Here is a 26369-nt window from a genome sequence, read left to right on the forward strand (position 1 = left end):
AAAGCCCTCTGGGTGCCTTGTGTGGTTCTCAGCTCCCCTGCCCTTTTTCAGCCTTCACAAGGCTGCTGTGAAGCAGAGTAGGGGCTACTAGGCCAAGAGATTATAGTTAGACCAGTATCACCTGGTCTGCTTTAGTGTTATGGAGGGGAATGTCTTTCAGCCTGGTAGAAGCCAACACACAGAGGGCAGTTATCTTGGCAGGCGACCATGTGCTCTTCATGCATGCAGTGGACTCTGTCAAAGGGCTGCCACATGGAAGATGGAGCAAGCTTGTTTTCTCCTGCTCCAGAGGGTGGCACCAGAACCACTGGATTCAAGTTACAAGAAAGGAGATTCCAGCTGAACACCAGGAAGAACTTTCTGACAGTAAGAGCCCATTAGTTGATTCCAGCATTGCAGGGGGTTGGACTAGATGACCGTTGGGGTCCCTTTCAACTTGACAGTCCTATGGAATTGCAGAATTAGTTAGAAGGGACCACAATTGTCATCTAGTAAAATCCCCAGCAACACAGAAATCCTTTGCCCAAGAGCCTCCTGCTCTATCAACTGAACTATCCAAGGTATTGTAGAGGTTTTGTTTCCATGGTTCTAAATTAATAGATTAACTTAGGCTCATTAGTTTCAGTGGGTCTACTCTGAGTAGGACTTAGTTGGCCTTTGTCTTGAAGTCCCCGCTCCATAAGGAAAAGTCAGCTTTCCTGAAAAGAGACTGAACGGGTTAAATGCAGAGAGTCCTCCTGCCTAGAGAGATCCTGAAATGGGGAAAGGGAGCAATGCATGTCACTTTCCTGTCCCGCCCCCCCCTTTTCCCCTTTCTCGGTAGGGGAACCCACCCCGCACAACACCCCCCCCCAAAAAAACTTCCCTTTTGCACATTCCAGCCTGCGATCATAATCGTGCAAGGCGTGTTGCCCAGGGACTTCCTGCCCGCGTCCCCTGTTGGAAATCCTTGCAAGGAGAGGGTGAGTTCAAGGAGGTTGTGGAGTGTGGGGGGGGGCGAGGGGGCATGATTCAGAAGAGGAGATCCCCGAGCAGGAGAAGCAGATGCAGAGGAGGAGGCAGGCGGGGAGTGGGGACAGCTGCCCCTTGAAACAGCTGCGTCCAAGCACGTGGCTTGCCAGGATGCTTTCCTCTTTTGTGCATTGTAAAATAAATCCTGTTCTATGTATTTGGGTAATCTAGTTGCTTTTACACACACACACACACACAGGGGCCCCATTTGCGTTGCACATTTCAAGCAGTGTCCTACTGCTCCCAGCTGTTATGGCTTTCCCCCACAGAGACTTGTGGGAGCTGTAGTTTGCGCTGTGGGTTAAACCACAGAGCCTAGGGCTTGCCGATCAGAAGGTTGGCGGTTCGAATCCCTGTGACGGGGTGAGCTCCCGTTGCTTGGTCCCTGCTCCTGCCAACCTAGCAGTTCGAATGCACGTCAAAGTGCAAATAGATAAATAGGTACCACTCCGGCGGGAAGATAAACGGCGTTTCCGTGTGCTGCTCTGGTTCGCCACAAGTGGCTTAGTCATGCTGGCCACATGACCCAGAAGCTGTACGCCGGCTCCCTCGGCCAATAAAGTGAGATGAGCGCCGCAACCCCAGAGTCGGCCACAACTGGACCTAATGGTCAGGGGTCCCTTTACCTTTACCTTTAGTTTCCTAAGGGTGCTGAACGTTGCTGGGAGACCCCCATTCCCCTCACAAAACTACATGGCGGCATATAAATTCAGTAAATGAAATAAAATGAATAAAAAATAGATAAGGAGAGATGGAGTGCGGCGTAGGAGGGGGAGACTCACAAATGCAGAACACACAAAGTTCAAGGCTAATCTAAAAGGTTAAATGCAATTAAAGTAGCACTATTAAAATAATGAAATTATACACCTGGCGGTCTCTAATTCTTATCTCAACCCTAGGCCCAGTTTGAGCTAAAATGTGTTTGTGATGAGCTTCCCATTCACAGCAATTGGGTTGGAGTTGCTCTTCATGGTCAAATGACTACTTTTAAAGGTTTGTGGTTGGTAACCACATACATCAGACAAGGAGGCAAACCTTAACTGTGCCGCTTTAGACAACAGGTGAAGGCTCACATGACTGAATGTTTCTCTATTAAAATATAGCAAGATTTCCTGTATGTGGGAAAACTAGTATGTCAGGGAAAAGTCTAGGCCAGAAGCTTCTTCCTGACCAGCTACTGTTCCATGTGCAAGCTATGTTTGTTTGTTTGTTTGTTTGTTTGTTTGTTTGTTTGTTTCATGTGTGTGTGTGTGTGATGTGAGTTCACCTCCTCATTAGGAGACTCAGAAAAGGTTTCATGACCTCCTCAGCTACTTGTGAGAAGGAAGCTTTCGTCCAAATTAACCTTATCAGGATTTAGGCCTTGATGTTCCCTGGTTTCCATGGCAACCAAAGCCAAGCAGCCTCTGAGCAGATTACACAGATTAAGCAGGTGTGCGTGCATTGTGGGGATTAATGATCACATCTATTGTAATCGAATGCCCTATTTCATATTCAGCTTCTCTTTTGAAAAAAGAATTATTAAAAAGTGAGGGTTAATAAAAGCTGATTTTTAGTTGGTTTTGAATATAGTTAAATCTGTTATCTGTGGGCACACAAACACAGTCTGAGCTAAACAGATTATGTTTAGGAGATAATTTTCATCACATTATTTATTTTATAAAAGGAACTGTTTACTGCCCCCACATAAAATATCAGGGAAATGTATATAGCAATATTTAAACATTTTTTAAAAAAAAAGCAGTATTATATCTACATAAGTATCAGGGTTGGGGGACGCAGGTGGCGCTGTGGGTAAAACCTCAGTGCCTAGGACTTGCCGATTGCATGGTCGGCGGTTCGAATCCCCGCGGCAGGGTGAGCTCCCGTCTTTCGGTCCCAGCTCCTGCCCACCTAGCAGTTCGAAAGCACCCCTAAGTGCAAGTAGATAAATAGGGACCGCTTTATAGCGGGAAGGTAAACGGCGTTTCCGTGTGCTGCGCTGGTGCTGGCTCGCCAGAGCAGCTTCGTCACGCTGGCCACGTGACCCGGAAGTGTCTCCAGACAGCGCTGGCCCCCGGCCTCTTAAGCGAGATGGGCGCACAACCCTAGAGTCGGACACGACTGGCCCGTACGGGCAGGGGTACCTTTACCTTTTAAGTATCAGGGTTATTTAATTAGATATATATGCGTGTGTGTTATTCTGCCAATGTTCAAAGAGGCATTTGATACTGAAAAACACCAGTCTCAGGCAAGGATTAGACAAAACATAAGTCAAAGTCAGATGAAATCATAAAACAAAATGCAACCCACAAAATGACTACAATTATCTATTTGTTATACAGCATTTTAAAATACACCTTATTTTTAATGGTTATCCATGGGGGTAATTCCATGAAAATGTCAACCTCTTAATCTTTTGCAAGTCTCAGAAGCTTTTTATATAAAAAGTGACTAATAAGTCAATTTCTTTATAAATGCTTGTTAGTATACCACCAACTTGTATAAAAAATATCAAAGCGCTGTATAATAATATATACATATATATGTATGTGTGTGTGCACCCAAGTACAATAAAACAAAACTCCATAAAAACAAAATAACATATCCATTAAAACAGGGGTCAGCAAAGTTTTTCAGCAGGGGGCCGGTCCACTGTCCCCCAGACCTTGTGGGGGCCAGACTATATTTAGAAGGGGGGGAAATGAACGAATTCCTATGCCCCACAAATAACCCAGAGATGCCTTTTAAATAAAAGCACACATTCTACTCATGTAAAAACACCATGCAGGCCCCACAAATAACCCAGAGGTGCATTTTAAATAAAAGGACACATTCTACTCATGTAAAAACACGCTGATTCCCGGACTGTCCACGGGCCGGATTTAGAAGGTGATTGGGCCACATTCGGCCCCCGGGCCCTAGTTTGCCTACCCATGCATTAAAATGACTGGCTAATCAGCCTAGACCTGTCAGCATAAAAAGTCTTCAAGGGACGCCTCAAAGGCAAAAGTCTAGCCCTCCCTTCTCCTGCATCCCCACCAAGCATACAATCCATTTCTTTCCTATAATGTACAGTTGATATGCATGATTTTAAACATTTTTTTCAGAGTTTGATGATATGCTCTGTTCAAAACGATATATTATATGTGAACCATGCAAGACAGGGCAACATTTATTTTAATATAATTCTTCTCTCAGAGCCCTCTCCAAGAAAATAGGCAGCAGGCCAGTGGTTCTGCCTCCACTGTCAGAGGCAGGCAGGATGCCTCTGAATGCCAGTGGCTGGGAATCACAAGTGGGGAAAAGTAGTGCTGTTGCACTCGGTTCCTTCTTGTGGACTTCCCATCGGACGGGTGGCGCTGTGGTATAAAACCATTGAGCCTCTTGGGCTTGCCGATCGGAAGGTCAGCGGTTCAAATCCCCACAACGGAGCGAGCTTCTGCTAACCTAGCAATTCGAAAGCACACCAGTGCAAGTAGATCAAAAGGCACCGCTGTGGCGGGAAGGTAAACGCCATTTCGGTGTGCTCTGGCACTCATCATGGTGTCCTGTTGCACCAGAAACGGTTTAGTCATGCTGGCCACATGACCCAGAAACTGTCTGTGGACAAACGCCGGCTCCCTCGGCCTTAAAGCGAGATGAGTGCTGAAACCCCATAGTCGCCTTTGACTGGACTTAACTGTCCAGGGGTGCTTTACCTCTTACCTTACCAGGTCGGCCTGTGAGCTCACTGGGCCTTTGGTCCAGCAAATGGACACTTCTTAAGGTCTTGTCTTGCCAAATGCAAGGTGGTTCTTTTAAAATGAGATCCAGAAGTAATACAAATCACAAGTGAGTGAGAAGATTAGCAATTTTATTCTACACAGCACGCAATATATACATACCAAGCAAGCACTTCTTTCTGCCACTTGGAAGCCCTCAAGAAGTGGCGACGCGACTCCCCAGGTAGCCTTAGTTTGCTGATCAGTCCGTGCACAAGCTTCAAAGAACTCAGCCGAAAATCATCTGATAGCTAGCCTGTTAGCCTGCGTGGCTTGCCTGACCGGCTACGCGTAGATTACAGTGGACGCTCGGGTTGCGAACGTGATCCGTGTGGGATGCACGTTCTCAACCCGCAGCGTTCACAACCCACATCTGTGCACGTGCGGGTTTGATTTGGCGCTTCTGTGCATGCACAAAGCGTGATTTAGCGCTTCTGCGCATGCACGACCGCCGAAACCCGGAAGTAACCCATTCTGGTACTTCTGGGTTTCGGCGGTCCGCAACCCGCAAAAATGCAACATGAAGTGTCTGTAATCCCCGAGGTATGACAGTATTCATTAGCCACCTCTCCCAATGCCTCACTTTCTTCAAACAATGTCCAACATTAAAAGAAGGTACCCAATAATATCACTTCCTTCCAACAGATTAGGGCATTAAAGGCTGTTCTCAGCCATCAAAGAGCTCAAAAAGAGATAGGGGAAAGCAAACAGAGGCAGGAAGAGTAACTGTTAGATCACTAACTCCTCGAAATACCATTTATCTTTCAGAGATTGCCCATATAGGTTTTATACTCCACCAGCTTCTCCTCAACTGTGGAAGAAATTTACAGGCTTCTTCCAGAAGCTTCTCTCCCTTTCTGACTCTTCCCATCTAGGCCAAAGAGATGGATCCACCCCGGAGCTGAACACAGTCCCTTCCCTTGCCTTTTGGGACAAAGACCCTCCTCTATCACGCGAAGCCCAGTCACCTGTCGTTTCATGAATTTTCAAATATGTAAAACTCCACGAAATAACTGCTGAAGGGAGGGTGCCAGTTTTCTGCACGATGAGCAAGAGCGCCGCCGAGAGGAAGAGAGAGAGCCGGGCGAGGCAAAGCGACGAGCAGAGACTCCTTGAGCGAGAGAAGGCGAGGAGAGCAATGAAGATGATCAGGGAAGACCGGAAGCTGGACAGCGCATACCAAAAGAAGCACAGGGAAGACTCTTGGAAGAGGATGCGCCTCATGAGGCAAAGGAGGAAAGATGCTGAGGAGGTGCTGAGGAAGGCAGGGTCCTCTCAGGCATGGCCGCTTACGCCACACCAAACATTTGGTAAAAGCTACAGATATGCATTTCCGTGGCTCTTCCTGGGTTGAGTTTAATGTCATCCCTGGGTGTTTATCACTTTGGTTGTTAATGGTGGCCAGGAGGCAGGTGGGGGAGCAAGTTTTATTTTTACTTTTATAATAATTTTTATTAATTTTCAGTTACAGTAATCCAATATTTGCCTCACTATAACAATGCCAAATTATAATACAATTACTAATACCAATCATTCAGATAATTTAGGTGCCCCTCCCCACGTGCTAGAATTGATGGTTTGATGATTTACTTTATTTCTGCGTTCCAAAATCTTATTAATTTCAATTACACTCTGGTCAAAATACCAATCCCTTATACAACAACTGCAATGTTAACAACTTCCATTCGTATTGACACAATAAATTATTTATAAAACTACAGGTGAGGCACTCAAACCTATATCCTTGTTCTTCCTGTGTGTAGCAATTACCGTATTTTTCGCTCTATAAGACGCACCAGACCACAAGACGCACCTAGTTTTTGGAGGAGGAAAACAAGAAAAAAAATTATTCTGAATCTCAGAAGCCAGAACAGCAAGAGGGATTGCTGCGCAGTGAAAGCAGCAATCCCTCTTGCTGTTTTGGCTTCTGGGATAGCTGCGCAGCCTGCATTCGCTCCATAAGACGCACAGACATTTCCCCTTACTTTTTAGGAGGGAAAAGTGAGTCTTACAGAGCAAAAATACGGTACTCTGTCCGGGGTGGGGGTGGGGAGCGAGTTTTAAATTACGTTTTACAGATTGCTATTATGAATGCGTTTAATTTTTGTGTTACCGTGCACTGCTTTATAAGAAATATTTAGTCAGACTGTTGGTCTGTTGAGCTCAGAATTGTCTTCAGTCGAATTCCATGTGCAAGGAGGGGTGAAAGTGAAGAGAAACAAATGTGGCAGAAAGAGAGAGAAATAAAATGGGGTGCCCCACCTCCTTTTGGGCCCCATCGAGTTTTGGCTTTCTCACTGAAGCCCTCCCTGCCCACTACCAGTACACAGCCCTTGACAGACGACCGCTGAGAGAATTCAACCCTTGCTAGGAAAAAACAAATGGTTCCTCATCCCTGGTCTAAAGCTCTAACCATGGGAGTACAGTGGAACATCAGCTCTCAAACGCAATCTGTTCCAGAAGACCGTTTGACTTCTGAAACGTTCAAAAACAGAAGCGCAAAGGGCTGGCTACAAGTTCAATTGGAGAAATTGAAAAACACTGCAGAAGCCGTTTGACTTCTGAGGTGCGTTCGAAAATGGAAGCAATTACTTCCAGGTTTTCGGCGTTGGAAAATCGAAACGTTTGGCCTCCGAGACGCTTGAAAACTGAGGTGCCACTGTACATAGTTCTGAGGTGCCTGATCTAAGATGTCTTTTATTTACAGGGCACTGGATACCACCAGAAGTCAAAATGGAGGAGCAGGACCTTGAAGAGCCTGAAACAGGGGAGATGCCTGAGGCGGGAGGAAGGGACCTGCATGTTGTCCAGGTTGAGACCACTGAAGAGCTGTCAAGAAGGCTGTCTCCGTTCCCAATAAAGGAGGAACCGGAGGACGGGCACTGTGAAACCCAGTGGCAAGACTTCATGCAGCCGGCACAACCCCCTCACACAGAACATGATGATCCATGCTTGCTTGATCCTGAGTCTGGAGAGGGCCCTAGGGATTTGCTCATTCTGTCTGCGAATGGAGTGGCAGACACCACTCAGTGGCCTCGGAGCGAGCTTACGAAGCGAACCCTGCCAGACTTTTCGAGAGGATCCCTCAAGTTCTGTGAGCATCGCCTGGATTCTCCCGCAAGTGTGAAAGAAGAGAGTCCAGACCTCAGCAGCTTGGAAGCACGCTGCCACCACTTCAGGCACTTCTGCTACCGAGAAGCCGAAGGACCCATGGGATTGTGGAGGCATCTCCAGGAGCTTTGCCACCAGTGGCTGAGGCCAGAGGAGCACACCAAGGAGCAGATCCTGGAGCTGGTGATCCTGGAGCAGTTCCTGGCCATCCTGCCCCCAGAGATGCAGATCTGGGTTCAGGGGCATGGCCCAGAGACTTGCGCCCAGGCAGTGATTCTGGCAGAGGATTTCCTGCTTGGGTCGCAGGAGCCTGAGGAGCAGAAGCAGCAGGTGAGAACATCTCTTTCTTTGTGAATCCTTCAAGGGGCCCAGAGACAATCTTTGCAGGGAGGCTGCGGAGGACACTTCCAGGTGCCTGCCATTTCAGTTTATAATTTTATTTCATTTCACTTTTGATTTGCATACGGTCTTTCTGTGTTACTTTACACAAGGCAATTCAGGATACAAATTTTAGAGGAAGCAAATTTTATTGTTTTTTCTTTGTTTGTACTCCCTATTTCATTTTGTAATACAATCGTGCCTTGGTTGTTGAACGCCTTGTGACTCAAACGTTTTGGCTCCCGAACACTGCAAACCCAGAAGTGAGTGTCCCATTTGCGAACGTTTTTCAGAAGATGAATATCCGACGCGGCTTCTGACTGAGTGCAGGAAGCTCCTGCAGCCAATCGTAAGCCGTGCCTTGGTTTTCAAATGTTTTCAGTAGTCGAATGGACTCCTGGAACGGATTCCATTCGAAAACCAAGGTCTGACTGTATCTTGCTTCTAAACTGTTAAACAATAAAAATAACAACAAACCGCTTTGGATGCTTTCCTTAACATGCTCTATAAATCCTTCTTTTTTATTTTTAGGTTAATCTGATGTTTGAAGAGGCGGTTGCTAGCTCACCAAAGGCAGAGGAGGAGCCAACAGCACAACTTTGCACAGAAGGACTGCGGAAAGGCAAAAGTAGAGCCATCATGTTGGGTAAAGATCTGTTCCTCAATGTGGTGTAGTGGTTAGAGTGTTGGACTACAAGCTGGGAGAGCAGGGTTCAAATCCCCACCCGGCCATGAAGCTCACATAAGTCCCTAAGAAGAGCCTGGCTGGCTCAAGCCAAAGGCCCCTCATAATTTAGCATCCTGTTCTCACAGTAATCAGCCAATTGCCTGCGAGAAGACCCCAAGCAGGACCTGAGCACAACTGCACCACTCTCTGCGCTTGTGATTCCCAACAAACTGGTGTCTTGCCTCAGTATTGGACTAGATGAGAGCCAACAGACTGAAGCTCAATCCAGATAAGACTGAGGCTCTGTTGGTGGGTGGTTCCCTAGACCAGATGACTGGGAGGTTGTCTGCTCTTGATGGGGTTACACTTCCCCCGAAGGAGCAGGTTTGTACCCTGGGGTAGGTCCTAGATCCTTTGCTGTCGCTTGAGGCTCAGGTGGCCTCAGTGGCCCGGAGTGCCTTCCATCCGCTTCAGCTGGTGGTCCAGCTGCACCACTCTTTGGTCAGGGATAGCCTAACTTCTGTAGTCTGTGCTCTGGTAACCTCAAGGTTAGATTACTGCAATGCGTTATACGTAGGGCTGCCTCTGAAGATGGTTTGGAAACTTCAGCTAGTGCAGAATTCAGAGGCCAGGTTGCTCTCCAAAGCAAGACGCTTTGAGCATATTACACCAATCCTGGCCTGACGGCACTGGCTACCAGTTAGTTTCTGGGCCCAAGTCAAAGTGCTGGCTTTAACCTACAAAGCCTTAAGCAGCTCAGGACCATAATACCTCAAGAACCGCCACTTCTCATATGAACCTACGCAGATCCTGAGATCATCTTCTGAGGCCCTTCTTTGTGTGCCACCTCCTGGAGAGGGCCGGAGGGTGGCAACATGAGAACGGGGCCTTCTCTGCAGTGGCTCCCCGTCTGTGGAATGGTCTCCCCAGGGAAGTTCGCCTGGCGCCTTCATTATACACCTTTAGGCACTAGGCAAAAACGGTTCTTTTTAACCAGGCCTTTGGTTGATCTGATTTACATCCTATGCCCTTTTAAAATGTGGGTTATTGGGTTGTTGTTTTTATTTTTATTATGTATTTTGTGGTTTCATATCTTGATTTTATTCTGTGAACTGCCCTGAGACCCCCAGGTATAGGGCAGTGTATAAAATCAATAAATAAAGAAATAAAATAAAATATACCACTTATATGCCAAAACGGCTTCTCAGAGGTATGCTGCCTCTGGCAGAGAAGAGCACCTTGGGCAGGTCACTGCCGCTTTCTCCACCAGGGTGGCTAAACTGGTGACCATGGGCATCATGGTGACCACGGTGGCTCTCAGTCGCGCTGCAGGGCAGGTGTCCCAGACACTCAGCTTTCACTTTTAAAAAGCAAGTTTTTAATTATCATTGGGCAAAGTGGGGCTAAGCAGCTTCTGTGAAATGAGAACCCCAACAGCAGCCATTTTATGTTATGCCACACCCTCCCCAGTTACATTTTGTAACTGGCACCTCCTCTCAAAATTCGAAATGTGCCCACTAGTTCAGAAAGGTTGGGGACTCCAGTTCTGTGCTGTGCTGCTAATGGAAGTTTAAATTGACACACAGGATGCTTTCATGAGCACATGCCCCTCTGTCTCTTCCCAAAGATTCTTGCATGTAGAAAGCTACCACGTCAGAGGGAAGGCTAGGCTAGACCTCTTTTCCCTGACATGCTAGTTTTCTGTATGCATGGCTTCCCCACTCCATATGGAGGAGCATTCCATTGTTTGAACCCTCCACCCACCTCCTGAAGTGAAACAGCCCAAACAGAAGCCGACCACTTCAGTGAGAATTAGACCTTTAGGATGAGAATTAGACCTTTAGTCAAAATGGTGCCTTGCAGATCTTGATGGACTATAAGTCCCACCATCCCATATCATTGACCATGCCTTCTAGGCCTGATGGCTGTTGGAGTCCAGCAGTGTAATATAATAAATAAATAATTTTTTATTTGTACCCCACCCTTCCCGGTTCAGAAAACCGGGCTCAGGGCGGTTAACAACCAATTTAAATCACTTAATTGATGCAACAAAAAACAGCATAAAATACAGTATAAAACGTGAATAACAATAAATTCAGAATTCAAAAATCAATTTAGGGGGGGGAAATCCATCCATAAACATTAGATGATCACCAGGGCTAGCTGGCTAAATTATTCCTATTTGGGCCAGCGAGAGACCAGGGGAGAATTAGCTGTGGGATCCCAGAGCGGGTAATCTTCATAAAAGGGGGAGGGAAGGAAGGGGAATAAAAGATCAGGCTAAGTTCAAGTTGAAAGCTAGGCGGAATAGCTCTGTCTTACAGGCACTGCGGAAGGAGATCAAGTCCTGCAGGGCCCTGGTCTCATGGGACAGAGCATTCCATCAGGTCGGAGCCGTCACTGAGAAGGCCCTGGCCCTGGTGGAGGATAATCTGACTTCCTTAGGGCCCGAGAGCTCTAAACTATGATTATTCATGGACCTTAAGGTTCTCTGCGGGGCATCCCAGGAGAGGTGGTCCCGTAAATACAAGGGCCCTAAGCCACAAAGGGCTTTTAAGGTCAAAACCAGCACCTTAAACCTGACCCGATACTCCACCGGGAGCCAGTGCTGGTAAAGCACTGGAAGGAATTGGCTACTCCTGGCTTGTGCTGATGTTTTAAGGGAGCTAGCAAATAAAACCCATTGCTTTCTCCTTTCCAGCTCAGGTGTGGCCTGAAGCAAAAAGGAAGATGCAGGACCGAGGACAAGCCAAATTGGGAGAAGATTTGACAGCGCAAGAAGGAGACCTTCACGTGGTCCAGATGGAGACCACAGGGGAGTCACTGGAAGGGGCAGGAGCATTGCAGCCAATTAAACTGGAGCCTGAGGAGGGGCAGCGAGAGCGCTGGGAAGCCCAGTTGCAGGACTTCCTTAGGACAATGCAGTCCCCTCCCTCAGGGTGGAAGAACCCACAGACCCCACCTGCCTCGGGGAAGCCTGCAGAGGAGGACGGCAGGGTCCTCTCAGCGACAGGAAGGAGCGATGTCAGCCAGTGGCCCAAAGGACTGTGGGTCACCCAAAGGCAGACAGGCCTGAGCAGAGAAGCTCAGCAGGCTTCTGACAACGCAGACTCCTCCAAGAAAGCAGAAGAGGAGATGCTTCTCGACGAGGACGCTGTCAGCGTGGAGGCTCTGCGCCAGCGTTTCCGGCAGTTCCGCTGTCGGCAAGCTGAGAGGCCCCGAGACATCTGCAAGAGGCTCTGGGAGGTTTGCCACCAGTGGCTGAAGCCGGAGAGGCGCTCAAAGGAGGAGATCTTGGATTTGCTGATCCTGGAGCAGTTTCTGAGCATCCTCCCTGTAGAGATGGAGACCTGGGTTAGGGAACGCCGTCCAGAGACTTGTGCTCAGGCGGTGGCCCTGGCAGAGGTCTTCCTCCTGAGGCCACAGGAGCCCAAGAGACAGGAGCCCAAGGTGGGTGTGCCAGTCTTTGAGGTCATCCCAGCCACCTCCAGGAAAGGCTGTAGCTCAGTCATAGAGCATCTGCTTTGCTGAATCCCTAGCTTGTCCAGTATAGCGTTGGCAAAGATCTCCCAGTGTGGCTTGGAGAGTAGGCTGCCTGGAGAGCCGTGGCCAATCAGTGTAGACGGTATTGAGCTAGATGGACCAATGGTCTGACTCATTATAAGGCAGCATTGTATGTTCCCATCTTAATAGTATGCCCGCCTCTTTTACAAGCTTTCCTCCTCAGATAGCCCCCAAATGGAGGGATGTTGCGTGGGAAGAGGGCAAGAGCTACTAGAGCACAAAGCAGCTTCCAAGTGCCTTATCTAGAACCTTGAGGACTAGAATCTTACTTTACAAAGGTAAAAATTGTATTGGTTGCTCTGATCTCAGAAGGTTGCTCAGATGGGAATTTGCGCCCTTGGGCTGAAAAAAGTCCCCCACCCCTGACATAGCTTTTATTATTTATTATTAAGAGAAGTTTAACTGAACGTAAAATAAAAATAAAGCTATACAGTATTATATCATTGCAAGAGTTAACAGTTCCAGTTCCATATAAATGCTTATCTAATTAGTATTATTACTATTCATATACATATATGTTTATTTTTAACCTGCTATATTTTGTATAAATGCATTCCAAATGTCATTCTACTTGTCCATGCAAAGTCTGCGTCCATAAACAATCCATTCATAACTTGCACGTCTAGTCATATCTTCAATCTATTGATTAAATGGAGCTGTCCAGTTGTAAAATTCCATATAGCGGGCATGTTGTTCAAAAGAATACATTCTTCTGAAAATTTTAATGTTTTCCACAGGCATATTCATATCATCCATTATTAACTTAGCTTGATACAACACACATTATGCTTCTATGTGCTGTATAAAGACCTCAAAGGTATTCTCAATATCCAAACGTAATTGAATTCGAATGTCTGATTAGGGTAAACAAAGCAGCGTGGCTTAATTGTTGCGTTCAGACCATTTCAAAGCTTTGCATGGAAATTATTTTTATTGTATTGTTTTCCGAGACATAATGGCAAAATAGTACAGATTTCCCTTCCATTATTCACATTTCACAGGGCGGGTGGTAGAGGTTGGAGACACTAAAAGCTATTGACGTATTCATTTTAGCATGCTTAAAGAGCTCTGCAAATAAGTAGATGTACTTTTTAGGGAAAGTTCCCTGAAAAAAAAAGTATATTGCAGCTTTGATTGGCGTTGAATCCACCCCAAAGGCCCAGTTTGCTTGGGATTGTGTTAACCTTATGCAGCTTCCTGTATTTCCTGAGTCAAGCTGTTGGTGCATCTAGCTCAGTCCTGTCTACACAGACTGGAAGCAGCTCTGAAAATTTTCAGCCAGAAAATTTTCTCATCCTTGCCTGGAGATTTCGGGGATTGAACCCGCAACCTTTTGCATGCAAAGTAGATGCTCTACCATTGAGTCCCTCCTCATTCATTCATTCATCCTAATTGAGGGGGGTGGGTGTGTTTCTAAAAGTGGGAAATTTCCCCGTGGAAAAATAGAGCAGCAGACAATTTAGTCATTTTGTTTAGATATTTGTAATCACACAAAAGTCCATCCGACGTTGACCCTGGTTCCTGATTTGCACTGCAACTGCCACTTGATTTTTCCTCTAGGCCAGAGAAGGTCCTAGTCCCTTGACGTTTGCACTTTGTTCACTGAACAATAGATGCCTATTTGAATTGCAGGTCCTGTTCCCACCAGAGGATGAGCTGAATTCTCTGGAGTCACCCGGAGCCCCTTCAGATTCCCCAAAGACGATGCAGAGGCTCCCCCTGGAGGCCAAAACAGAGGATGATGTGGACATCAACTTATTAAGTAAGGGTTCTGGTGCCTGATTCATTAACGTTTCCACATTTCCAAGGTCATTAAACCATGGCTTTTGCACTTGTGCTGGGGAAGTAGGAGTGTGTGAGGAGGGGATGCTAAACCTTGCCCCCTTGCAAAGCAGCCCTTAAGTAGATTGCTTTCCCCCAGAGCTGCTGTTAGCTGCAGAGAAGGAAAAATGTAAGGGCTTAAATGTGTAAACCTACATATTTTTCTCTCTGCAGCTCCTGAGCGGTGAGGGGTGTGACCTGATTGGGGCTATGGCACAGAGGAAAAGTCTCCCACAGTTGTGCATAGATAGATAGATAGATAGATAGATAGATAGATAGATAGATAGATATGGTGGGAGTTTGAACATCATATAGTTTGGCCCCAAGGATGTGAGGTTCAAGTAGTAAGCCAGGAAGTCTCTAGTTTGCAGATCTCATAGAATCATAGAGTTGGACAGTACCCCCCAAGGCTCATCTAGGAATCTCAGCTAAAGCATGTATGACAGATGGTCATCCAAGCTCTGTTGAGAAACCTCCAAGGAAGGAGAGTCCACATCTGCAGGGCTAGTCCCCATATCTCCGTGAAGGTCATTGGGTTGCCCCAGGCTAGCTGCTCTCTCTGAGTCACATAGGCACATCAGAAGTTGCCTTGTAATGAGTCAGCCTTGGGGTCTCCAAGGCTGCAGACAGAAGCCTCTCCCAGCCCTACTTGAAGAGTCCAGGGATTGGATTTTTACAGGGAACCAGGCAGAGGGCCTTCTTGGTAGTGGCACCCGCCCTGTGGAATGCCCTCCCACCAGATGTCAAAGAGAACAACTACTACCAGACTTTTAGAAGACATCTGAAGGCAGCCCTGTTTAGGGAAGCTTTTAATGTTTGATGCATTACTGTATTTTAATATTTTGTTGGAAGCCAGCCAGAGTGGTTGGGGAAGCCCAGCCAGAGAGCGAGTTATAAATAAAAATTATTATTATTATTATTATTAAACTTGAGACCTTCTGCATGCAAAACATTTTTTTTAAAAAAAGTATTTTGGAATGTTTTTAAGCAATTGAAAGTGCTTAAATGTTCTTTAATAAAATTCACTCCTGGCTCGGAGACCAAAAGGAAAGTGGCCATGAATACCACAGCCTCTTCAATGTCAGTAAAAGTAAAGGTAAAGGGACCCCTGACCATTAGGTCCAGTTGTGACCGACTCTGGGATTGCGGCGCTCATCTCGCTTTATTGGCCGAGGGAGCCGGCATACAGCTTCCGGGTCATGTGACCGGCATGACTAAGACGCTTCTGGCGAACCAGAGCAGCGCACGGAAATGCCGTTTACCTTCCTGCTGGAGCGGTACCTATTTATCTACTTGCACTCTGATGTGCTTTCGAGCTGCTAGGTTGGCAGGAGCAGGGACCGAGCAACAGGAGCTCACCCTGTTGTGGGGATTTGAACCGCTGACCTTCTGATTGGCAAGTCCTAGGCTCTGTGGTTTAACCCACAGCGCCACCTGCATGAATACCACAGCCTCTTCCATGTCAAAACAAGATTAAATTTGGACTCTGGGCAGCTCCCAGGGAGCTCTGCTAGCTGAACACAGGAAGAGGTTGGCTCAGCAAAGGCTTAGTCATCTAAAGCCTTCAAAAGCCTGGCAGTACTTGAACTTTCCAGGTTACTGCTTCTTTTAACCTTTACCTTTTACCATGTTAACTGTTTAAGTGCTGGACTAGGTTTCAACCTCTCCAATTCCGAGTTTAATTGAAACTATTCTGGGTTCGGGACAGACTGAGCATTTATTTGAAGAACCATGATAGCAAATAAGGGGAGAGCCATAGCCAGGTGGCAGTGCATCTACTTTGGGTGCAGAAGGTCCCAAGTTCAAAACTCAGCATCTCAAAGTAGCACTGGGAATGTCCCCTGAATGAAACTTTGGAGAGCTGCCCCAGTCAGAGCAGATGGTTTCGCTCAGCAAAAGGCAGCTTCCTATGTAAAGCGAAGTCTGCCACAAATGTGACTTGCACATTCTCACACCGCCAGTCCCCTCTTCCCACTTACTTCAACCTTCCATGAGCCAAGCAATTTCTTCCTTCAAACACAAACCCCAAACACAATTTGCCCCGCATCAATTTTGACATCCTTGCAGATCGGTACATACAGATGAACGTGTGCTTCAACGTGGAAACTCGAGAACTGCGGAAGAGGCTCCTGGCCAGGCAGCGGCAGAGACGCCACAGAGCGCGGCAGACCCCGGAGCAGCGGCTGCAGCGTCGGCGCGTTGAAGCCGAAAGGAATGCGCGGCGCCGGGCTACTGAAACCCCCGAACAAGCGGCGGTTCGCAGGCAAAAGGATGCACAGAGGAAGTTGCAAAAAAGGAAGTGCCCCCTTGATGCCCATCCTCTGGCTGTTCTTCAGACAGACTCTTTTGAGACCTTGGCGGGGGCAGAAGATGCCATGATCACCCCCAGCGTCCTTGGCATTAGAGAAGCCAGCGAAGTGGCTGAGAACAGCTGCTGTTCCCTGGCCCTTTCCGCCTTTTGACATTGCACCAAATATTTATCTGGATGAACAGGGCTAGAGGAGTCCCAGGCACTGGGTCGCCGGGGCACACAGATATTTGAAATACTTTTCTAGCTCTGTTGGAGAATGTATACACTCAGCCATAAGTTAACATTTGGTTGTGTTGGAGGGATATCAGTTCTAGTGTCTTTTGTCGTGTTTTAACTGTGTTTAATTTATCTGTGTTTTAATTTATCTTTTGGAGTCTGTTACTTGCCCAAGAGCTGACATGAAATATACGAGCATAATAAAAAGTTAATTTTTATTTATTATTTTGAAGGATTTGTCTGTACAGAGTTTTTGGTTGAGCAAAATACCTCACCAGACCAGCATCAGTCACTGGTATCGACTCACATTGGCATCCGTCTTGTCTCGAGAGACAATGGAGTGCACCTCCAGGGGTGATGTTCTGCAGTTTACTGCATGGGGCAGTGGTCATCCATACATAAGACAGTGCATGGAGCAACAGATATTTTGTAATGTAGAATTTAATGAGAAAAACAAAGGTTTTAACATCCAACCTACAGTTCAATTCATATAAATCGACTAAATTTTAAGTTGTGACATGGTGCATTTACATTTCTAGCCCAACTTGCCTGCTCTAGACTGGCAATTGAACTCTCTCTCTTTCTCTCTCTCTCTGTAAAACATGTTCCTCAGCCAGACTCCTTCCAGATGTTTTGGACTCCCAAGTCTCATCACCTCCCCTCCCCTCTCAGCATTGCCACAGAACACTGATCAGGGGAGCTGGGGTCTAGCAACAGACTGCTGGTTCCCCATCCCGGTCTAAGCTGTGCCATTCCATTACAACGTGCCAGATTTATTTATTTCTCACTCAGTAGCCATGCACTTTGAACAAAAAGACTAGAAAAATACTGTGTTTCCTGTTAGCAACGTTTTTAAAAAGGCAGTATCAAAATTATTATAAACGAGAACAGAATATGCATTTCAGATCCCTGCCACCATTGTTTCTGCATGCTCGTACCCATGGGACGCCAGAGGTTTCCAACATGGTCTTAAAACAGGAGGGGGAACCCCAGGCCTGTGGGGTCAAATGTACTCTACTGTACAAAGGTAAGCGTCCCATCTCTCGTCCCATTGCACTTCTGCCTATGGCCAGTGGTGGCTGGCGATGCCAATTTAAGGGCAATTGAGAAGTTGTTCTAAATGGCAACAGAAGTTCCCCCCTTGCCCTCCTCTTAATACAGCACAGCCATGCTGGCCTAAGACTGATGGGAGCTGTGATCCAAAACATCTGGAGGGCACCAGCTTGGGGAAGGCTGCTCTAATGGGATGTGTTGTGGCATCACAGCGAGATCGGACAATACCTCTCCCTGATCCTGCCCACACGTGTAGCTGGCAGCGCATCATCTCTTCCCGCCCATTTGGGTAGCTGCCGACCTCTGAAACTATCCGTGTGGTGGTGTGGCCTAAGACTGCAAGAAGAGCCCTGCTGAATCAGGTGGCATCAAGTCCAGCATCCTGCTCACAGTGGCCAACCATTTGCCCCAATGGAAAGCCCAAAAGTAGGACCCGAGAACAAGAGCCCTTTGCCCTTCTGTGGTTTCCAACAACTGGTCTTCAGAGGCATGGGCTGCCTCTGACAGTTAAGGTGGAAGGTAACATTGGAATATCTAGGGTGCACATACAGTTCAGATGACATACAGTGGGACCTCAGGTAATGTAAACTTCGGGTTACGAAAGTGGCAAACCCGGAAGTGTTTCGCCGTTCGCGCATGCGCAGAAGCGGTCTACTGCCATGTGCACATGTGCAGAAGCGGTCTCTCCAGTTGCAAAAACTTTGGGATACGGCCGGACCTCCGGAACGGATCCCGTTCACAACCGGAGGTACTACTGTATTTAATTTCAGATTTTAAAAACCCTAGCACCGCCTCCTGATTAATTTTGCCCCAATGTTGAATACGTCTTCTAAATGTTTTGCCGAAACCTGCTTCCCTGCACTTTCCACCCAAGTCTTGCCCTCTGGAGCCACAAGCCTGTTCCATATTCTGTGTGGTTATTTGAAGACTGGTATAATCTCTCTCTTCCCACAATCTCTATTCCAGGCTAAGCACACCCAGATGTTTCAGCTATTCCTGAAGGTGTCCTGATTTTCAGACCCCTCCTCTAGAGACATCCCACTTGGTCAATGCACAGCCCAGAAATACACAGTATTTCCGATGCGGTCTGAAATTCCTGCATTGCATGGGGCTGAACTAGATGACCCTCGGGGTCCCTTTGCCCTCTACAATTCTATGACCAATGTAGGTCAGAAATGGACAACACTCTATCTGGGTACTGACTACACAAATTCAACCCAAGTACACATCCATATTTCAATATATGGTCCCACGTGAACGTCTGGTGATGCCGGAGGTAGGGAAGAAATGCTGAGTCAGTGAGAAAGCACCAATTCTGCAGTCTCCCCCCCCCCCAATGCATTTGTAGGTCAGACCAAGGAGAGGCTTTGTCCAGTCAGGCCTTGTGAATTATACTGTGCTAAGAAAGGACTGAGTTGCACCTGAAGTGTTGCCCACCATCTTTACAACCGTAAGCTTTCTCTCCTGTGTGGGTTCTCTTGTGCTTAATAAGCGACTTTTTATCAATGAAGCTTTTATCACAGTCAGAACACCGGTATGGCTTCTCCCCTGTATGGATTCTCATATGTGAAACAAGGTTTCCTTTCTGACGGAAGCTTCTCCCGCATCCTGAGCATTTATACGGCTTCTCTCCTGTATGAACCCTTTTGTGATTCACAAGCAGGGAGCTAGTGTTGAAGCTTTTCCCACACTCAGGACATTTGTAGGGCTTCTCCCCTGTATGGATTCTCACATGTTTAGTAAGGGATGATTTAACCCGGAAGCCTTTCCCACACACAGTACACTGGTAGGGCTTCTCTCCTGTGTGGGTTCTCTTGTGTGTGATAAGGTTTGATTTTGAATTGAAGCTTTGCCCACAGTCTGAGCACATGTAGGGTTTCTCCCCCGTGTGTAGCCTTTTATGCTCTATAAACTGAAAGCTGGTGCTAAAGCTTTTCCCACAATCTCTGCATTCATAGGGCTTTTCCCCTGTGTGGATTCTCACATGTGAAACAAGGTTTCCCTTGTTGACAAAGCTTTTTTCACAGATGGAGCATTTGTAAGGTTTCTCCCCTGTGTGAGTTCTCACATGCATCATCAGCGAAGTGCAATGAGAGAAGCATTTGCCACACTGGGAACATTTATATGGCTTCTCCCCTGTGTGGATCCTCATGTGGGAAACAAGATTTCCTTTCTGGCTGAAGCTCTTCCCACAATCTGAGCACTGATAGGGTTTCTCTCCAGTGTGGGTCCTCTCGTGCGTGACAAGATGTGATTTCTTACCAAAGCTTTGCCCACACTCAGAGCACTCGTAGGGGTTCTCTGCTGTGTGGGTTCTCTTGTGCGCAGTAAGGTTTGATTTCAGATGGAAGCGCTGACCGCAGTCTGAACACATATATGGTTTCTCCTCTGTGTGTACTCTTATATGATCAATAAACCCATAGCTTGTGCTAAAGCTTTTCCCACAATCTGTGCATTCGTATGGTTTATCTCCAGTGTGGATTCTCTCATGTGTATCCAAGTGGGTTCTGTCATGGAAAGTTTCCCAGCATGATGAGCATTTATACTGATGTCCCCTTCTCTCCACACTCTCATTCTCAAGAAACTCAAAGCTCTGCTGGAGGCTTTTTCCACAGTCTGTGCCCATATTTCCCCCTTTACTTATGAGGATTCCTTCTTGGAAAGTACTTTCATTTAAACTACCATCTCCATCTTCACAAAGGAAAGCTCCTTCTGTTGCCTTTTCAGGTTGCCCTTCTTGTCCCTGTTGACTTCCCGGCATCTCTTCAACCCCAGAACTTTTGCCGCTTTTGGATGATAATAGGATGGGGAAGCTCACACCTTTCTAGTGAAAGATCTTTCTCCTGCTTGTCTAAGTCATCACCTTCTGGAACAAAACAGAAAACACAGGATGATGCTTTACATTTAGATGTTCCCAGTGATCATATATTGATTTAATAAAGGTGATATAAACAAGACTTTGGGCAGCCTCTTTACTCCTCTGTTTGCAGGAGCCAGCAAATAAGTCAGGATTTCTTTAACTCATTATAGTTTCCATTTCAACTGAACCAGGAAGCCATGATTAACAGCTTCACAACAAACCAAGATATTTAGCCAGCTTCAAACAATGGGTTTATACCCTGGCTTGTTCTGAAACAGTTAACCACAGTTTCCTGGTTTGGACTAAACTGGAATAGCTATTGAGTTGAAGAGTTCCTGGTTTGTATACATTTGTTTTTTCTTTTGGGGTGCAATATCTGGAATTGGATGTTTCCTCCCCAGAGTTGTTGCTAAGAAAAATGACAAAAAACACACCACAGATGCATTTGTATCAGTTGTTTCTTTGTGATGTTTCATTACCTCCATGTTATCGCCCCACCCTTGTTTTTGGTCTCTTTATTTTATTATTTTATTTCAAGTATTCCTTTGCTGCTTTTCGGGACAAGCCATCCGAAGGCAGCGTGCACACGTGATTCAAAACCTAAAACAGAGAGTTGCCTGTTCTGGGGGCTGGGGTCGGGGGAAGCTCGGGGGGGAAATAATTTTTTTCCCTCCCCCCCCCAAATACTAGGTGCGCCTTATGGGATGGTGCGTCCTATAGGGCGAAAAATACGGTACTTAACCCGAGGTACCACTGTACCGAGTCAGGTCCATCCAGCTCACTATTGTCAACCTTGATAGGCAACAGCTTCCAGGTGTGCCAGCTTGAATAAAATATTGGGGGGGGGGTCAGGGACAGGTAACCCCCACCCCACATAATTGATTACATGACACGGCACACATGCACCATTTGAATGGCAATGCCCATCAACTTTGGGAGGGGGCCCTCAAATATTTTATGGAGGGGGGGCGGCTGAAGGGACCTCGGTCCCTAGGAGTTTGCTCCTAGAGCAGCTTCGCAGTTTCAGACAGAGCTGTTTCCCAGCCCCAGGGATTGGATCTGCGACCTTCTGCATGCGAAGCAGAGGCTCTAACCACTGAGCAGCAGCCCCTCCCTAAGAAAGCAAACACCTGCCTGAAAGCTCCCACAGAAGCTCCCTTCCAGCCCCCGGCTCCTCAGCAATCTGATAGCCTTCGAAGCTCCACAGGGCTCTTTGTCTGCATTTGGCTGCTGCAGAAATGGGCTCCTCTGTTCCCCGCCGCCGCCCAGCAGCTGTTTCCTCCTAGGCTTTCTGTCTCTGCTTCCTTGCTTTAGCTCACCTGCTCCACACGGTCTTTTTTCTTTGCATTGCACCCGCAGCCAGGAATGCAACCGGCAGCAGAGGCTCCAGACCTAAAGGCTATTTCGCAGCACACTGCGAGGGAGAGAAGCGGGAGGCGGAAGAGGAAGATGCCCTGCGCTGTTTACTTATTTTTCCCCAGCCTCTCTAGGATCCGCAACGCTGTTATGTTAACTCCTAGTCGTCTGGAAGAAAGTATATGTGTGCAAAATAATCCCCAGGGCTTGAGGGAACCTAAGGAGCTGCTTACCCGTTTGCCTGAAAGGATTTATGCCAAAGAAGTTGCGCCACCGATGTAGAAAGAAGCCTCATCATGCAACAGTGCCAATCCTGTGTATGGTGTTCATTCAACGTTGCCAGTGCTGCGAGTGACCTGGGTGCGAATCCAGACTGGCATTTTCTCTGCTGACATGCAAAGAAGGCGCAGGCAGCCAAAAGCTTGCAAGCGTCCTGTGAGGGTGGGATTCAAACCCACAGCACAGTGCGCAACAGATTAGCAGTCCATGGCCTTCACCACTTGTCTATGTCACCCGGAACATGATACCCGCAGCTGGGTGGCCTTGCATCTTTCCAGCTAAAGCCCAGATGTGCTAAAAAAAATGCATCACAGAGATCTCCACCCCTCTTGGCCTGAGGTTTTACTCAGCTAAGAGAAAAACAGTTATACAAGCCATTTCAGGATCCTTTTCCCAAACCGGAATGGGAGCATGCTGAGCCCATAACCCAGAGGTTGATAGAAGAAAAATGTCATCTGCTATTCTGCTGCTGCCTTTTGCTTCTGCATTGGACACAACATGCAAAAGGCTAGAGGTCCCTACGCATTTTGGTCAGGATGCTGAAAATCTCCTCTGGGCCATCCAACCACACAGGAGGTTTTGCTTCGGCAGACATTGTGCCCAGGAAGGAGAAGGTCCTCGCCGTCTGCACCAGTGGTGTAGAGGCATCATACGAGGTTCCCAATCTTGTGACCCGGGTTCGAGTCCCGGCTGGTGCATACCTTCCTGGTTTGTTTTTTCCTTTCAGAGAGTTGAAGACACTTTCAGGCTGCCAGCTAGAAGTTTATGCCTTAGGGTTTCCCAAACCGGTGGTCCACAAGCTTCATTCAGGTGTTCCGCAGAGTGCTGTAAGGTTACAACTAAAAATCATTTAGCACAGCGCATTACAGCTGCTACAACAGGCAGGAAACGTATTAAGTGGTCCACCAAGACCCTCAGCAATTGTCAAGTGGTCCTTGGGGGGGAAATATTTGGGGACCACTGCTCTAGGACTTCCAGCCAGGGGGGAAAAGGGCTAGCAAAGAAGGAAACTAAACCGATTCAGCCACCTCATCATGGGCATAATGCCTGCAAACGTCCCTGGGTGGGCTCGAACCACCAACCTTCTGGTTAACAGCCAGACGCGCTAACCCATTGCGCCACAGAGACCTGGAAAAAGGTGCCCCTCAATCTCTTATTATGCTTCCTTTGATGCCATGCAAAAGAAAAAGGTCCAATTTTATGTTCTGCAAATAACTGCTGTGGGCCAGGCAAGCCCACAGGTTTTCCTTTGGCAGGTTCACTCGCCTGGAAGGAAAAGACCTGCATCAGCTGCACCAGTGCTGTAGACCAGAGGCATCATGTGAGGTTCCCAATCTTTTGACCTAGGTCCGATTAATGGGAAAAAGGGATGATGAGATAGAATTCAAACCCACATGTATAGAGGACAACAGATGTCTCATCCTGGAGAAAGTGCCTGCAACCGTCCCTGGGTGGGCTTGAACCACCAACCTTCTGGTTAACAGCCAGACGCGCTAACCAATTGCGCCACAGAGACCTGGGCAGAGCTTCTCCTCAGTCTCTTTTATCCTGCGGTTTTGTTGCTGGAACTGGATAGATGACAAACAAACTGATGATGTGCACTAGGCTCTTCATTGCTCCATCCAGCAGAGTGGCGCAGCGGAAGCGTGCTGGGCCCATAACCCAGAGGTCGATGGATCGAAACCATCCTCTGCTAGGTACTTTTACTTTTGCCTTGGCAAAATGTGGGTGTGAGTGGAAATTATTTCCCTGCAGCTACTAAGTAGGAAGCTAGGGAGCTGATGTGCCCCCCTCCTCTGGCAACAAGCCTGGGAAAAGGAATATTGTTGAAAAGAAGAGAGAGATGACATGCTAATATTGCTTTGCTGTAAGATGTTAGCAGAATCCAAAGGCACATGCCTCCATTGTCTCCCGAGATGGGTGGATGTCAACCATCTGCAATAGCCCAGGTGGGAAAGTCTGTATCTTCCGTTTGTAGAATAAAAATAGCCACGGCAACTGGAGACAGTGAATGCTGGCATGGTACTGCCTCATTACAGGTTGGAGAATCCAAATAAAGTCATTCCCAGACTGGATACCTAGCTGACAAATGATGCAATGATCCACAGCCAGCCACTTTCTCCCAACCAGCCAGCAGAGTGGCGCAGCGGGAGCGTGCTGGGCCCATAACCCAGAGGTCGATGGATCGAAACCATCCTCTGCTAGATGGTAGTGACTGCCTTTTGCTTTTTCCTTGGACAACCCACAAAAGAAAAGGGGGAAAGGATCCCTTGTCTTCTGCTGAGTAGGACAGCACAACAACTCCTTCCTCTGGCAAAAGGCCTGGGAGAAAGGATCCTACCGCCACTTTCCACGTTTCTTATTCTCTTCCAGCAAGAAAGCAGTTTTTTCCTTCCCCTTACCTTGGCAGGGGGTTCAAGGTGGATCCATCTTGGTTGGCTGCTGAGAAAAAGCTGTGTGCCTACCTAGTTTATCCTTTGAATCCGAATGTGAAAGTTGGAAGGGGTCCTGGAGGTCCTCTAGTCCAGCCTGATGCTGAATGCCAGACTGACAATGAGGGTGCAATAATAGCATGGATAATAGCTCTGGAGACAGAGGCATTTATTGCTCAGCGCTGAACACAGAACTGTGGCTTGGGGCTTCTACTGCAGACTGAATGCTGCAAACCTCTAAATCTGGTTCTCAGATTGTATATAGCAGGCATGTCCAACAGGGTTTTCCAGTTTTCCTTCCTAAAAAAAGGTCAACAACTTTGACCTGAACACCAAAAAAGGAGGTAGATCACTGCCAGTTTTCAACTGTAGATCGCAGTCTCTTGGGAGCTGGCCACCCCTGATATAAAGCCATATATCCTAAAGACACCACAGTCTCCACTGAGCTTTGTTCAAATGAAACTGAACCCTGGGTAAAACACTGCAACCCCTGGAATCTCTTGCCACTTGGAGACTGAGGTGTGTGCAACACTATCAAAGCATAGCAAGCACCTTACTAGCAGGTTGGACCAAAGCAATAGCAGCACGCCATCTTCCTTCGAGGCGATTCCTTCTGCCAGGCCTTTTGCCAGAGGAAGGAGTTGCTGTGCTGTCCTACTCAAAAAGGGATCCCTTTCCGCCTTTTCTTTTGTGGGTTGTCCAAGGAAAAAGCAAAAGGCAGTCACTGCCAACTAGCAGAGGATGGTTTCGATCCATCGACCTCTGGGTTATGGGCCCAGCACGCTTCCGCTGCGCCACTCTGCTAGCTGCTTGGGAGAAAGCGGCTGGCTGTGGATCATTGTATCGTTTGTCAGCCATCCATCCCTTTCTGGGAATGTTCAGGCCAAAAGAGGCTGAGGCGCAGAGTCTCTGTGGTACGATAGGTCTGTGCATCTGGATGTTACTTTGGAGGACGGCTGTGGGCACCGCATCCCTCATAAAGCAGATGACTGGTGAAACAGGCGGACTGCTAATCCATTGCACTCTGCACATGTGGGTTTGAATCCCACCCTCCTCAGCTGTTTGCAGACTTTTGCCTGCCTGCACTGGTTTTGCTTGTTGACTGAGCAAAAGGCAGAGGAAGAGATGCTGGGCAGGACTGTGATGTCATCCCTTTTAGATCATAAGACTGATGAGAGGAATTGTCTCATTACTGATCTGGGCTTGAGTCTTGGCTGGTGCATTCCATCCTCTGCCTTTTTCTAAAAAATAAAAATTATATACCACCCTATACCCAGGGGTTTCAGGGCGGTTCACAGAAAAGATCAACATAAAAACCACAATATATAAAAGCAACATAAAAACAACAACCCAATAACACCCCATCTCCCCAAAAGGGCCACATTTTTAAAAGGGCATAGGATGTCAATCGGATCAACCAAAGGCCTGGTTAAAAAGGAGTGTTTTTGCCTGGAGCCTAAAGGTGTATAATGAAGGCACCAGGCGAACTTCCCTGGGGAGAGCATTTCATAGACAGAGAGCCACTGCAGAGAAGGCCCCGTTCTCGTGTTGCCACCCTCCAGACCTC

At 47.3% G+C, this 26369-nt stretch overlaps 4 protein-coding genes across 5 annotated transcripts in view; 3 read left to right on the forward strand and 1 right to left on the reverse strand.

The window, feature by feature from the left end:
• LOC310756497 (tigger transposable element-derived protein 1-like) overlaps window positions 1-26369 on the forward strand; it is a 796241-nt gene that overhangs the window by 71619 nt on the left and 698253 nt on the right. The window lies entirely within an intron of this gene.
• Window positions 1-26369, forward strand: part of LOC310757094 (uncharacterized protein) — a 508648-nt gene that overhangs the window by 67445 nt on the left and 414834 nt on the right. The window lies entirely within an intron of this gene.
• LOC310756548 (uncharacterized protein) lies at window positions 626-17054 on the forward strand. 2 transcript variants are annotated; one of them, XM_083600807.1, is made up of 7 exons: window positions 626-962; window positions 5523-6064; window positions 7480-8195; window positions 8775-8889; window positions 11612-12360; window positions 14107-14236; window positions 16363-17054. In XM_083600807.1, exons 2-7 carry the CDS (start codon window positions 5800-5802, stop codon window positions 16755-16757), a joined length of 2370 nt encoding a protein of 789 aa, XP_083456933.1. In that variant the 5' UTR covers window positions 626-962; window positions 5523-5799; the 3' UTR covers window positions 16758-17054. The 2 variants fall into 2 exon arrangements, with proteins under 2 accessions (XP_083456933.1, XP_083456932.1); XM_083600806.1 differs by lacking the exon at window positions 626-962 and having other exon boundaries at window positions 5703-6064; window positions 7462-8195.
• On the reverse strand, window positions 17246-22203 carry LOC310757010 (uncharacterized protein). Its single transcript, XM_083602087.1, has 2 exons — window positions 22055-22203; window positions 17246-20741 (listed from the first exon to the last, which is right to left on the reverse strand). The coding sequence occupies exon 2, from the start codon at window positions 20634-20636 to the stop codon at window positions 19275-19277; it is 1362 nt and encodes a 453-aa protein (XP_083458213.1). The 5' UTR covers window positions 20637-20741; window positions 22055-22203; the 3' UTR covers window positions 17246-19274.

Source organism: Podarcis filfolensis, assembly GCF_964270895.1.
Source record: "Podarcis filfolensis genome assembly, chromosome: 2".
In the NCBI taxonomy this organism is placed as follows: Eukaryota; Metazoa; Chordata; class Lepidosauria; order Squamata; family Lacertidae; genus Podarcis; species Podarcis filfolensis.

Bases quoted from the DNA above. Each gene is read 5' to 3' on its own strand.
- LOC310756548 (XM_083600806.1), top strand. From the start codon at position 5,800: ATGAGCAAGAGCGCCGCCGAGAGGAAGAGAGAGAGCCGGGCGAGGCAA. The intron at 6,065-7,461 runs GTAAAAGCTACA...TTTTATTTACAG, and splicing joins TACGCCACACCAAACATTTG to GGCACTGGATACCACCAGAA. The intron at 8,890-11,611 runs GTAAAGATCTGT...TCTCCTTTCCAG, and splicing joins AAGTAGAGCCATCATGTTGG to CTCAGGTGTGGCCTGAAGCA.
- LOC310757010 (XM_083602087.1), bottom strand. From the start codon at position 20,636: ATGCCGGGAAGTCAACAGGGACAAGAAGGGCAACCTGAAAAGGCAACA.